Genomic DNA, 14,551 nt, shown 5'->3' on the forward strand with positions numbered 1-14,551 from the left:
ATGAATACTGATAGAAAGACAAGTAAAGAACCAATGACCTTCAGCAATTACCACTACAGTACTTGCATCAGCCAGAAACCTTCCCTAGACTAAAGGAAAATAAGACTAAAAATTCAATTTCTGTTAAGTCTTCAGCATCTCTGTTAACACTTTTGAGTATGGCATAAAACAGTACCAGCACTATTTTGTCTTTGATGTAAATATATGTCTACTATAAACTACAACCAAGAGCCTTGTGCTCATTTCACACAGGATATTACTCAGCCATTCTCATTATTTCCAAGCAAACCCTCTATGTTAAATTCTACTTGGTAATTTAAGAGTAAAGAATGAAAAAAGATGGTGATAGTATCCCAAAGGCTCACATTATAATTCCAAGAAGCTCACAACAAGTCTAAAATTAAAATAATCCAAAATATATTAAGATAAAGAGAAATGCTGTAAGAACAAAAATCTTACTTTTTCCCAGCAGCATGACTATGCTCTAACCACATGAGAATGTTTTTTTTTTTTTTTTTAAAGCTAAATTAAATACATTGGAAAGATATTAACTTAACTACTTACTGCTAGCATCCTGCAGGTGTCACTTTAAAGGCTATTAAATAAATAAATAATAATAATAAAATAATAATAATAAAAAGCTCTCCATGCAAATGAGATAGGTCAGATGACTCCACACAGTTGTTTTCCTTACACCCAGCTGGAAAAGCAGACTTCCCAGCTGTAGAAATTGTGTTTAGCTCAAATTCAAAACCAAAGCTGAAAATCGTTTCCTTCCTTCCCTTCTTCATGCATTCCCTTTCTGTACCATTTAGAAATACCTTCAATAGATTCTTAAAACTGTTTGTGCTGTGGTACTGGGGATTTTGACCAGTATTAATTATTTGCTTTCAGATTTATTCAACTTTGGACATTTCAAGCATAAGATTTTGATAGTATCAATTTGAATTCTAAGTTGATGAACACACCAAAACAGATGATGCAATCATCAGGCCACAGTGTTTACAATCTGTTTTTTTAATTGCACCTGAATCATTTAATGTAATTAAGCCTTAAATAAGCAGAGACATATCTGAATTTGTCACAATTCCAATAAAGAGCACTACTTGTCCTTAGAACGTCAGGAACTAAAAGCCTCTCCTTTTGAGGACTCTTTCCTTTTTGATGTCACATTTCTTGTTCCCTACTAGGTGCGGATTTCTGTGGAGTTTTCAGTGTTCCATTAGCTTTGCATCTGTCATTTTAAACTTTGCATTACATAATTACATAAATCTTACTACCTCACACGCTTTTCTAATTATGCGGAAGTGTCTCTGAATAATTCAAATGGATACACTTGGCAGTCAATGACAAGCTTCTGCTCCTACTGAAAAACAGAAATTTCATAATGGAATTATGGTTTATTTTTGCCTTTCACTTTCTGCTTTTCTTCTGCTATTCCATATATCGGTGTTTACTCCGAAGAAAAATGGACAGTTACGTTAGTTTTCTGAGAATTAATCTGCCAGTGCAGTCCTGGTTTCAACACCTGAGCTGTCAGTGGACCTTGTACTGTATGAGCTAGTTGGAAAGGACTGAAATTTTATGGCAGGCAATTTAGAGTTAAAATTCTAAATTAAAAGCCCATTTTTGCCCATTCTGTACTGCAGAGTATGTTTATAGTGAAGAGGCCTCCCAAACTGACAAGTTTTTCCTTCAGCTGCTTCTCTCATATTTGTCTGTCACACTTCGATAGAGATATAATCCAGTGGAGCAGACAACTGTCCAGATTGCTTGGCTAAAACCAAGAAGAAACTGTAATTCCAGAGATTCTTCTACCTTCAAAACCAACTATCCTCAGATTCTCCAGGGAAATAAATTCATACATAGAAGAGTAACCTTGCCAAAACAAAGCCTAAGGCTCCATTTTAATATTAAAGTGACTAATCTTTAAACTTCAAATTTTTGTTTACACAGAATCACAGAATTGTAGGGGTTGGAAGGGACCTCAGGAGATCATCGGGTCCAACCCCCCTGCCAAAGCAGGTTCCCGAGAGCAGGTTGCCCAGGTAGGCATCCGGGCAGGCCTTGAGTATCTCCAGAGAAGGAGACTCCACAGCCTCCCTGGGCAGCCTGTTCCAGTACTCTGTCACCCTCACCGTGAAGAAGTTCTTTTGCATGTTGGTGCAGAACTTCCTGTGCTCCATTTTTTGGCCATTGCCTCATGTCCTAATCCCCACAAACCACTGAAAAGAGGTTGGCCAAATCCCTCTGTCTCCCACACTTAAGATATTTGTAAGTATTGGTAAGATCCCCTCTCAGTCTTCTTTTCTCAAGGCTGAACAGACCCAGGCCTCTCAGTCTTTCCTCATAGATGCTCTAGGCCCTGTATCATCTTTGTTGCCCCCCGCTGGACTTTTTCCAGAAGACCCCTCTCTTTTTTGCACCAGGGAACCCAGAACTGGACACAGTACTCCAGGTGAGGCCTGACCAGGGCAAAGTAGAGGGGGAGAATCACCTCCCTTGACCTGCTGGCCATGCCCATTTTTATGCACGCCAGGATCCATTGGCCTTCTTGGCCACCCAGGTCCTTCTCCACAGAGCTCCTCTCCAACAGGTCATCCCTCTGCCTGTACTGATACATGCAGTTGTTCCTTCCCAGGTGCAGCACTCTATACTTGCTCTTGTTAAGCCTCATTTGGTTACTTCCTGCCCAGCTCTCCAGCCTGCCCAGGTCTCGCTGAATGACAGCACAGCCTTCTGGCGTGTCAGCCACTCCTCCCAGCTTTGTATCATCGGCATACTTGCTGAGGGTGGACACTATTCCCTCATCAACGTTTTACAGTTTACTTTCCAGCACTAATTAATATCTAAGAGAAAAGTCATTTCTCCTCCATTTGTTATAAACAATTTGCACTTTAGCTTTACCCTGTGAATTCCTCTTCATCTTGAGATTTTTTTTTTCTCTCAGATTCTTTACACATTAATTTGGCTTACATTATCTGTCTTACGAGGAAAGACTAAGTGAGCTGGGCCTGTTTAGCCTAGAAAAGAGGAGATTGAGGGAGATCTTATCAAACTTTACAAATACCTGAGTGGACAATGTAAAGAAGATGGGGCCAAATTCTTCTCAGTGGTGACCAGTGATAGGACAAGGGGTAATGGGTATAAATTGAACCACAGCAGGTTTCATTGCCATATGAGGAAGAGCTTCTTTACAGTTTGGGTGACAGAGCATTGGAACAGGCTGCCCAGAGGGGCTGTGGAGTCTTCTTTGGAGATACTCAAAACCTGCCTGGATGTGATCCTGTGTAACATGCTCTAGGTGACCCTGCTTGAGCAGGGGGTTTGGACTAGATGATCTCTGGAGGTCCCTTCCAACATCAACCGTTCTGTGATTCTGTGATTATAATTTGTAAAAGTTTTGCAATTGACTTCAATGAGACCAATACACTAATTCATCAACTAGCTTTTAATGTTATTGAGTCTGTATTATACCTCCTCCGCCAATTATTCCCACAAATATAATTATTTATAAAAAACATTTACAGACTTTTCAACTACACATAATCCTTGAAACCATTTTCTTCTTTAACTTTTTACATGCACAGACTGCTTAGGTCTCCATATCATCTAATTTTACAGGTTTTATATCATGTCTTGTAATACCTGTAATTTTTGATCAACAAACAGTAACTTTTTGCAGCAAGTATTTGATTTTTTGTTAATGAAGGTCTTCAGTTCAATGAATATTTGGTGGAAAAGGACTATAACAAAAAATAATTGTTCAGTAAGTTTTTGAGATGTAGCACTGACAACTTTTTTTTTTTAATAATTACAGCAGTTAGAAAGTAATTAGAGGTCTGATATGATTGTGATTCTGTGCAATCTTGCTGAAATTCCTCCTAGAACACACAAGTAACCTGATTAAGGCAGTCTTGGAGCTAGAAGTAATGATTTTGGAGAATATGTGGAAGTGAGGTTTTTTTTGATCATCCTCATGGCCCTCCTCTGGACTTGCTCTAATAGGTCCATGTCTTTCTTATGCTGTGGACCCCAGAGCTGAAGGCAGTACTACAGGTGGAGTCTCACAAGAGCAGAGTAGAGGGGGAGAATCACCTCCCTCGACCTGCTGGCTACACTTCTTTTGATGCAGCCCAGGACATGGTTGGCTTTCTGGACTGCAAGCACACATTGCTGGCTCATGTCGAGCTTTTCACCCACCAGTACCCCCAAGTCCTTCTCTGCAGGGCTTCTCTCAGTCCACTCATCAGGTCTGGACCTTGCACTTGGCCTTGTTGAACTTCATGAGGTTTGCATGAGCCCACCTCTCAAGCCTGTCAAGGTCCCTCTGGATGGCAACCCTTCCCTCCAGCATGTGGAATGCACCACTCAGCTTGGTGTTATCTGCAAACTTGCTGAGTGTGCTCTCAATTCCACTGTCCATATCACCAACACAGATATTAAATAATACTGGTAACAATACTGACCCCTGAAGGACACCATTTATCCCTGCTCTCCACTTGGACCTTGAGCCATTGTCCCCATACACAGTGAGAAATGAAGCAGCAATGGATTTAAATTAGAACAGGGTTGATGAAGTTAAAAACCTTTTACAAATATCTATGTTACAAAGATATTTGAACAGTAATACCGACTGCCGTAGAAAGGTGAAAACACAGTAGTGCAAGGTTTATAAGAACAGGTTCAATAAACATTTACCAAGAATAGTTTATGTATATTTTATCCTGCCTTAATACCAGAGGATGGAACAGACAACTTCTCCAAATTTCTTCCAGAGAAGTGATTCATGATAGTAATTTCTTCACAATGCTACTCTGCACATATCCCTGATACCTCTCAAGTAATATAACCTCTCCTACCTTAACTTCAGCAGAGATATATTCAGCTGAAGCAAGTTTCTACCACTGTTTTCTAGTGGTTCTATGCTTTAGCTAAGACATTACTACTTTTTACTCAAGAGTTCTCAGGCAATACTTTTTCTTTTCTAATTTTTTTCCCTGTCTCACCTGCATTTGAGTAATTGGGAGCTTCTTCCCAAAAATCTAATTAACTTAAAACATAAATTTCAATTTACATTTATCTTCAATTACGGATACAGGAAGTGAAGCATGAGGAGAAAGCTGAATTTATGCAAATAGCTCTTGAATAGAAGTGGCTTCTTAAAGTTAATTAAGCATCCTCTCTGTGGCATACTGTACTACCTTCTTTTCAGTTTCCCTTCTCTGAAGGTCCTTCTGTTTAAGACAAAGCAGTTGAAATTTCAATAGCTTTCCAGTTAGTGTTACAGGAATCTCTTCTCCACTATCAAGAATGGCTTTGGCTGCTTCTACTACCTGCAGAGAAAAAAACAAAAACAGCTATTACTTGTATGGTTTTAATATTGCATTTGACATAGTTTGTATGCAGAAATGATGGGGTGTTATTTCACATTGTACAATATGTGGCTCAGAATGGCCACACGTTCTGAAAAACAACAGATCAGTAAGATGCATTGCTATTCTTTGGTCCAAAGACCTCAAATGCTATAGTATGAGATAAAACTAGAAGAGAGAAAACTATGCAAGTGTGAACAGATACACAGTTTTTAGTGTAAACTGCATATATATATTTATATATTTTATTTATATATATATATATTGGTTTTAAACTGGCAACTTTAAGCAACTACTTATAAACTAATAAAATAAAATAAAATAAAATAAAGTAAAAACATTTAGCAGGTACAAAATCAATAGGAATACTTTGGAGTACTACTTTACAAAGTGACTAGTGTCTGAGGCACCAGCATTGAATGAAAGATACAAACTTCTTGAAGGGAATTTGAGAGTGTCTGTCTGGGTGAAAATACACCCCTCCCTGTGTAATGCTGATTCTGTTGGTATGCAGCCTAATTGGGGTGAAATAAGGCTATTGAGTTTTCTTAGGGTGATGACAGCAGCGGGAACATACAGCTGCATTGTCCAGATGTGTGGCATTGACAGGCTGTTTTATGACTATGTTTTTTACAGCTTGTTTCCACTAAATTTCGTACAACACAGTAACATCTGGGCCATTTTCCTTGGAGCCTCATAACCACTTTATTTACTGCGAAAAAAATAAAATAACATAAAAATACCATAAAAAGTTGTTATATGTTTCTTTTCACTTGTGTTGTCTCTGTAATAAAGTTCACCTATGTAGGAAGCGCTGTTGAGGAATAATATAACCATAATATTTTCCTACTTTTGTTTTTAAGCAACCATCAGCTTTATTTATAACCATGGGCTGAATTAGGTGTTACTCAAATGTTCTGACATGTTTCTCTTTTCCCTTCTTGGAGCAATTACAGTTGGGCACATATGGTGTCAATTTTGCTTGCTAACATTCAGACAATGAAGGTGCACACTGCATCTCACTGAACTGTGTCTTGTCTAATGCAAACACCACCATTAGCTTTGAGCTTTCATAGTTTCTTGCCCAGCTTAGAAATTTTCACTTATCAAGTAAAACCCGGGTAAGTAAATATAGCCACTACAAATGCTTCTCTGAATTATCAATGCCAGAATGGAATCCAGAATATTATAAGCCAAATTAGTATTTCATGTACATGGGAACAAAACATGGGAAAAAAAATACGTTAAATTTCAGATTTTTCTGGATCACATAACAGGGAGACAAAGCAAACAAAATATTTGTATTTATAACCCCCCATCTCCAAACAATCCTGTTCCTCCAACACTAATAAATCTGATAATCTCCTTAACATACACTTAAGAAAATACATCATGGTTAAGATGAGTTTTCCTTTACATCTTTTGTATTCTGAGTAATACTACTGGTCACTATCTCAACAAGCCAACCATAGGAGGCTTCTGGAAAGAATCCCAGTAACTTCAGAGTCATGGCAGAAAATCAATGGCATATTAAGGACTGTCTTAAAAAATCCCACAGACTGTACGCACCCTAAAAGCTACTAGCCATTCCAACAAAGAAGAGTCACCCAGAGCTAACTACAGAAAATCTGAGCTCTGAAAGAGACTTCGGTAGAAATATCATAGTAATTTCCCTTAGAGAAAAAAATTCTCATACTGTTTTTTCGCAGAAATGGTGTTAACAGCCTATGGAAAGAGATACTTCCCAAATGCCTAATCTAGACGAGATGCACATTTCTTGACGCGCAATAGAGGGGAAAGGGAGAGATTCTGGAAGGATTCCTGAAAAGTATATATAGTAACCCAGAGCTTGATGGCAGTTGCTGATTTATTATTCATGGAAGAAGGAAGGAATTCTTAGATTCTTACAACCTATTCCTCCTGAGAAATTCAAAGTGCTTTACCAGTTAAATGCAATGCATTGTGATTATTCCTACTTTGTAGATAGAGAATACAGAAATTAAGGGACTTGTCCCAGGTCTATAGTAAACTGGACAACTCTGTGAGTGGAGAAGAAGGACATTTATTTTTTATTTTTTTTAAATGTGAGGTGTCAGAGAGGTATAAACCAAACTCTATTTAACAGGAATACATTCTACTACTCGGGAGAGAGTTCAGACAAAAATAAAATGAGCACCCTACATTTGGTAATACCATGAAAACAGTTTTCCACACAGCAATGTAAAGTCTGCTCCATGCATAAGCAAATAATAACAAAAAAAAATCCTTCATCACTGCTTGTTTAAAGATAGAACATAGATCAATTCATGCAGAGCAGATAAAAGAATTTATTACACTCATGCAAGTTTTCTTCATTTGTGGCCCTGTGAGTTATGCAGGCACCTGGCATAAACAGCTAAAAATCCACAGAGCCTCAGTAAAAAAAAAAAGCTGAAGACAAAGACTTGGTAGGAGTACAGAAGGATTTTTTTGGGATACTATGAGGTGGATTCATTTCAGATTGGCTATACTTTATCCTGCCAATGATGACCTTTTCCTTATGTGAGAAACCATAGAAACTTGGACAGACAAACTCTGTTAGGTAGGGCCTCTTTTCCTTTAAAGGAATAGGAAACTTAGCATTCCTCACACAGCAGGGGTCACATTTGTGAAGTGCAGAAAGGCTGCAGTGATGCAGTATTTGATCTCATATGGTGGCAGTATGAACCATGCAGAGACTTAGCTGCCTGGTGCAAAGGGCATGTATTTCAAGCCATTCAAAAACTGCATGAGTGCTTGTAGATGATACCATACCACTGGCATATGCTGATATCATTGAGATTGGAGACAGGTTTTAAAAGTTTGGAAAACCTTTAAAGCCAGTCTTCCTAGTATCTTTCTTTGAAATGCTTCCTTTTCTTTACACAGAACCATTCTGTGGCTGCTAAATCATAATGAGAAAAGCATTTGAAGTGATAAATTGAATTACCAACTTTCACAGCATTATCATTAATTGGAAGTGGCTAGCATCACTTGCTATGAACAGTGGTCAGCCCTAGTTATTCTATATCCATGATAAGCTTTGTAAAGCTCCATCTTCCCTCCTGTACTTGAAACTGTAAGAAATTCAAGACTCACATACATAATGGTTCCTAGAAGAACTCCTTAGTAAGACATATCCCTTGATCCCTGACACAGATCAAGTCAGTTTGAAACAGGTAATCTATCTTTAACAGAAGAGCCATCAGTCAATAGGTTATATGGACTACTTATACCAATGAAGCTAATATTTACTGTTCAAATATAATTTGTTAAGCAAGCTAATAAAAGCTAATAAAATAAGCCAAATCTTAAACCAATCTGCCATCAGTGTTGTCAATCCCTCACAAGAAGCTTTCAAGCCAGACTATGGAATGAAAGCTGCATGTCATACTGAAAAATTACTTCTGGCCAAAGAAGCGAGTCCAGAGCAAGCGAGCGAGTCCAGAGAAGGGCGACCAAGCTGGTGAGGGGTCTGGAGAACAAGTCTTATGAGGAGCGGCTGAGGGAGCTGGGCTTGTTCAGCCTGGAGAAGAGGAGGCTCAGGGGCGACATTATCGCTCTCTACAGGTACCTTAAAGGAGGCTGTAAAGAGGTGGGGGTTGGTCTGTTCTCCTACGTGCCTGGTGACAGGACGAGGGGGAATGGGCAAAAGTTGCGACAGGGGAGTTTTAGGTTGGATGTTAGGAAGTACTTCTTTACCGAAAGGGTTATTAAGCATTGGAACGGGCTGCCCAGGGAGGTGGTGGAGTCACCATCCCTGGAGGTCTTTAAAAGACGTTTAGATGTAGAGCTTAGCGATATGGTTTAGTGGAGTACTTAGTGTTAGGTCGGAGGTTGGACTCGATGATCGTGAGGTCTCTTCCAACCTAGAAATCTGTGATACTGTGTGATACTGAAAAATTACTTCTGGCCAAAGAAGGCTTCTGTATGCACAGCATTAAATATTTCTGAATCTGGTGATGCCATTTCATTGACTAGAGCATATGATATCACTTTGAAAGAATACCAGGAAGGCCCTGAGCGGACTGAAACAACTTCTTTCAGATCACACCTGCAGTTTGTTGAAAGGTAATTTAGTTTGTATTGTCTGACCATTCCCCTCATTTCATTTTTGCTTCTCAGAACCTCTTCCCAAATATGATGTCAAAAGATCCCTTGTATAATCATCCTCCTCCACTGCTGAATTAAGGTCTCGCAATTCAAACCGAGCTAAATCAGTAAATCAACTGCATATCTGAAAAGAGTTCCATATAGAGCTTATGTATCCACAAGGTAGACTGCAAAACTTAAGGCAAACCAGAAAATCATCTTCATTAATCAATAAAGACTCTACCAACATGTATTTCAGATAATTTTAAAAAATTATAAAAGTAGATTTGATGTCTCCCTTCTTCCCCTCAGTGTCCATGTCCTTCTTATGCTGTGGGCCCCAGAGCTGAAGGCAGTACTCCAGGTAGAGTCTCACAAGAGCAGAGCAGAGGGGGAGAATCACCTCCCTCGACCTGCTGGCCACGCTTCTTTTGATGCAGCCCAGGATATGGCTGGCTTCCTGGGCTGCAAGTGCACACTGCTGGCTCATGTCGAGCTTTTCACCCACCAGTAGCCCTGAGTCCTTCTCTGCAGGATATCTTAACTGGTTTAATCTCAGCAATGCAGAAGGAGAACTTCCTAAGACACATATGTACAGTGTATGTGTCTTACTGTTAGAAGTACTCAAATAATGTTTTAAGGGAAACACAAACAGTTGAATAACCTCATTTAAGTAAAAAAGAGAAAACGTTACATATAAATTAAGATGACTTTTAACCTTGGCTTTATTAAGTATCTCATACAACAGCTCTAACCATCTGTGGTATATATCTCCTATGCCTTCCTGACCTGCTACCAAACCCACCTTCTTTAAGGGAAAATATGAAATGAATGTCCAGTTATTCAAAAGAATAATCATTAGCATTGCTATCTTAGGAAACAGGAGTGTCATGCAAAGGAAAGATTCTCTCACGTGGCTCTTTAGATACCTGTTCATTTTTAACACCCTAACTGGGGAGAGAAAATTGAAATGGTGATTCAAGTGATTCCTGAAGAACTCCTAAAGACCCCAGAGCTTTAAAATGAGAAGATACGCCAGTCTGCTGTGATCTGTTCCCAGAAGAAAAGATATATTGCTGTGATGAAATCTTGAAACATTTACATTTCAGTAGTATAAATGTGCCCAGCTTGTCTTTTCATTGTGGAGCAGAATATTTTGTGCTTCTGAGAAGTAAATTCTTTCCAGTAATCCCAGCCAATTGGATTTGCACAATGAACATTACAGAGCTAAAGTCATGCTTCTCTGATATTACATCTGGCTACAGACAGAAACCAATAAGACGTGGAACAAAAAGATTTAAGAAGTAAAGCTGTCTCATCAACGCTTGTGCTGGCAGAACCTGCCCAGCTACACATTGCCAGAATTTTGTTAAGAACCCTCAGAACCTGTGGGACAGGAGGGCCCAATGACCTCATGGGCTTGGCACCGCTCCTCAGCAGGACCTTTCCACTTACGCCCATGTTTGCAACAGGGCCTTGGGCATTTTTTTTTCCTTTGGTGATAAAGGATTCTTTAGTTAATTATTCTATTTGAGAAACATGTCTTACACTCCACGGCCCATAATTAACCACTTATAATCACCTGAAACTTTGAAGGCAACAAAACAGCTATCAGTATTTGCTTTTCCAGAGGGTCCGTCTACCAGTTTAAGAATGACATTGTTACAGACATACTTGCTTAACACAGAGATTGCAACAAAACTTGCATGGAAAAAAAAAAAAAACAAAATTTTATACCAAGTTGCACATATGCAGGAAACCTTGTAATGCGGAAAGCAAAAACAAGGTGTCACCAGCGTTCTAAGCAAGTTTAAAGTCTAAGTTTTAAATAGATAGATGAATTTCAAATGGTATCAAGTTTCTTTCCTAGACAATAAATTGTCAGCAATTTGGGGTTTTATAAATGGCCTCAAGCAAGATAATTACAATTAACAGTAATAAAATAATAATACAGGCAGAGGGTGTTGCCTGAAGAATACTAGAGCTAGGATTATGAAGAGTCATTATTCTGAAATGGAAATAAAATATGTTCAGTTGTCTCATGTAAACAATAGAACCAGATTTCTCAGTTTCTATGAAACACAAAATTAGAAGACACAGATTGTTTTCCTGCAGGAGCTCAAGATTTTTTACCCCAGTTGTAGCATTTACAAATCCTGGAACTTCCTAATGTGACATACTGTCCTTAGATGGGCCCCTGGAAAGGGATGCAGAACTACAGAAGCTTTAGAAATTGATTGTAAGCAACTAGAATTTCTAGGACCAACCAGTTTATAGCAACAGCAGTACAGTCTAAAGGAACAAACAAATCCCAAGCCAAAGGCACATCATTTGATAACCTGACACACGCCACTCTTGAGAAGTTACGTGACAATGACATTCTACTCTCCTGGGTATTAGCTCTAGTGAGACAACTGTCTGCCAAAGCAATGCAGAAGCTCAAAGTCCACTAGTGAAAGGCTTTATGAAGTATCCATCTCTTAAGGTAAGCACAACAGGTAGAAGCTTGTGTAGCTGAAAGCACTAGTTCTAGTAAAATTTTCAAGGTATCTGTGGTGATTTAACAACTGATGGGCAGCTAAATTACACTCTTCTGCTCTCTCACTCTCCCTCCTCAGAAGTACGGGGGAGAAAATATGGTGAAGAAAGGAAAGATCATGAGTTGAGACAAGGAGCAGTTTAAAGGAAAGTAAATAGTAAGCTAAGGTTGGGCAGAAGCAAACAGAGAAAATAATTATTCTCTACTTCCCATCAGGAAGCAGTGTTCAGCCTCGTCTTGGGAAGCAGGGCTTCAATAAATTCACATAGTAGTTGCTCGGGAAGACAGATGCTTTCATAACAAGAGACCTTCCCCCTCCTTTCACTTCCCCAGTTTTTATTGCTGAGTGTGACGGTGTATGGTATGGAATATCCGTTTGGTTACTTTAGGTCAGCTACCCTGGCTGTGTCCTCTCCCCACCTCCCTCTTGCTCACCCCTGCCCTCTGGCCTATTAGGGGGCAAGAGTTGGAGAGACAGCCCTGATGCAGTGCCAGCACTGCTCAGCAATACTCAAAACATTGGTGTGATACCAATACTGTTCTAGCTACAAGTGCAGAGCAAAGCACTATATAGGTTGCTCTGTAGAAAGTTACCTCCAACCCAGCCAGAGCCAGCAGAGTATCAAAAATCCTGGAATACTTTAAAATTATCTAGGAGGGATATGGATAACCCCATATTTGCAGTTCATCTGGAGATGCCAAAGATTTGTGTCTTGGGGTGGGATAGTCTCTGTTTGGAATAGTTCAGCACGGCCATAAATTGTCCCTATTCAGTTGTCAGCAGAGAAAACTGAATTGTTTGTAAAGGTCTCCTGTGAGATAAAGAGGGGGAAATCTAACCTCAGCCGATATGCAGACATTGGTCTCAATTTGTGAATATCAATATGAATGATTCTTATGGAAGTCGACCAATCTGAATTATGAAACTTGCTAAACCCAAGCTAACTTTTTTTCCCCCTTAACTTCTTTTTAAGTAAACTGACCTAGATTCTTGGATCCAAGAGGAAGAGTAGTTAAACTCTCCTAAGAAGACAAGACAATAAACAGCTCTAAGGTAAATATAACACTTCATGCAGTAGGATCATTTACAAAACAAGTTACGTTCCGTACAATTATTTACCTGGTAGGTGTTTGGTACTACAGACATGAAAAGCAAGGAGTAGATGGTGCCCACAGCAGGATTTAATGTTCCCTACCCTTCCCTAGAGCCAGTACCTCGCTAAAAGGCATCCTCATTTAATGACAGTTCTTAGCCATTTTGTGAGCATCTGCATACCCATACAGAGTGAAGGCCAAGTGCTCCTGCAATAAAATTCTCTTAACTCACGTCCACACAATTGCACTTGACGATGGCTGACTAGAGAACTGTTCCATTCTATTACAACATTTAAGACTGCGGTGTTTGTTTTGCTCTGTACTGGAACTGGAAATAATATGAAATCTTTCTATCCTTTTGACCATTCAGCAAGGCTGCCAAAGTTTTTTTTTACTGTCAAACCCACTCAACAAAACAATGACACCTGACAAGTTTTGGCCCCTGAACTGTTCCACTTTACAACCACTTTTCCAACTAATTTTTGTTCTACAGTGGAAAGAAAACAAAATTTTGCTAACTTTTACTACAAAATAGAATTCTATTGACACATCTTTCGACTGGAAAGACTGCATCTTAGAATGACTGTCTCTACTTTTGAGAAACGCTACTCTTGATCCCAACCATTCTGATGGTGCTTTGTAAAAATCTATATGCTTCCTCAAAAACTATACACTTTTAATTATATGTTTCCACAAGAAATCAAAAGGCTTCCCTAAAAATACTCTTAACTAGCATTATTTCTGAAACTTTTTTCTTCAGTGACACATATTCTGGCTACTAACCACTCTTTGATCTCCTCCAGATGCCACTGCACAACTCATAACAGCTTGTACCTTCTTGGGTAAAAATATCCCTAGCCACAAGCAGTACGTCTGCAGCATTAAGAATTTTGTTTCACTTTTTTTGCTGAAGATATCATTACCTATATCACTTTAAAAAAACAAACACAAAACAACACAATAAAACCAAACCTTTTGCTTTTTCTATGCTAGAAATTTACTGTAATATCCTTAAGGCAACATAAATGCATACCCCTTGTCCCATTTTTTTTTCCATGAAAGTACTGTTAGAGACAAATGGCAGCATCCAAAAAAAAAAAAAAAGGACACAATCAGAAAGATAACAGAAAGGCATGAATTATTTAGGACCAACTGAAGAGAGACATAAAAAAATATTCAGAACTCCTTAATGAAATTCATGCCATTGAGGTGAGGACTTATTAGAATAACATAGCTTTGAATACTTATGTGCCTGCACACACACGCACGTGTATGTGTATATATAAACTTCTATACTACATTAATAACACCTATACCCAAGAACTACATACTGAGTTCCAATATAAAGTGGACCTTCTCTTTACATTGTGATACCACCAAAAAAAACACTTCAAACAGTCTTACCAGCAACAACCTTTACTTCACAAATCTA

At 38.9% G+C, this 14,551-nt stretch overlaps 1 protein-coding gene across 15 annotated transcripts in view; it reads right to left on the bottom strand.

Annotated features, from left to right (window-relative positions):
• SPAG17 (sperm associated antigen 17) overlaps positions 1-14,551 on the bottom strand; it is a 117,275-nt gene that overhangs the window by 86,199 nt on the left and 16,525 nt on the right. For 12 of the 15 annotated variants that reach the window (XR_013945198.1, XR_013945199.1, XR_013945200.1 and 9 more), the window contains exon 4: positions 5,205-5,332. Coding sequence is in view for 9 of the 15 variants with exons in the window: in XM_080576922.1 (XP_080433048.1) it covers positions 5,205-5,332 (128 nt within the window). In the remaining 6 variants the exon portion in view is untranslated. The other 3 variants (XM_080576924.1, XM_080576916.1, XM_080576923.1) reach the window with 3 other exon arrangements.

This window comes from Anser brachyrhynchus (assembly GCF_964034855.1).
Source record: "Anser brachyrhynchus genome assembly, chromosome: 1".
Taxonomy (NCBI): Eukaryota; Metazoa; Chordata; class Aves; order Anseriformes; family Anatidae; genus Anser; species Anser brachyrhynchus.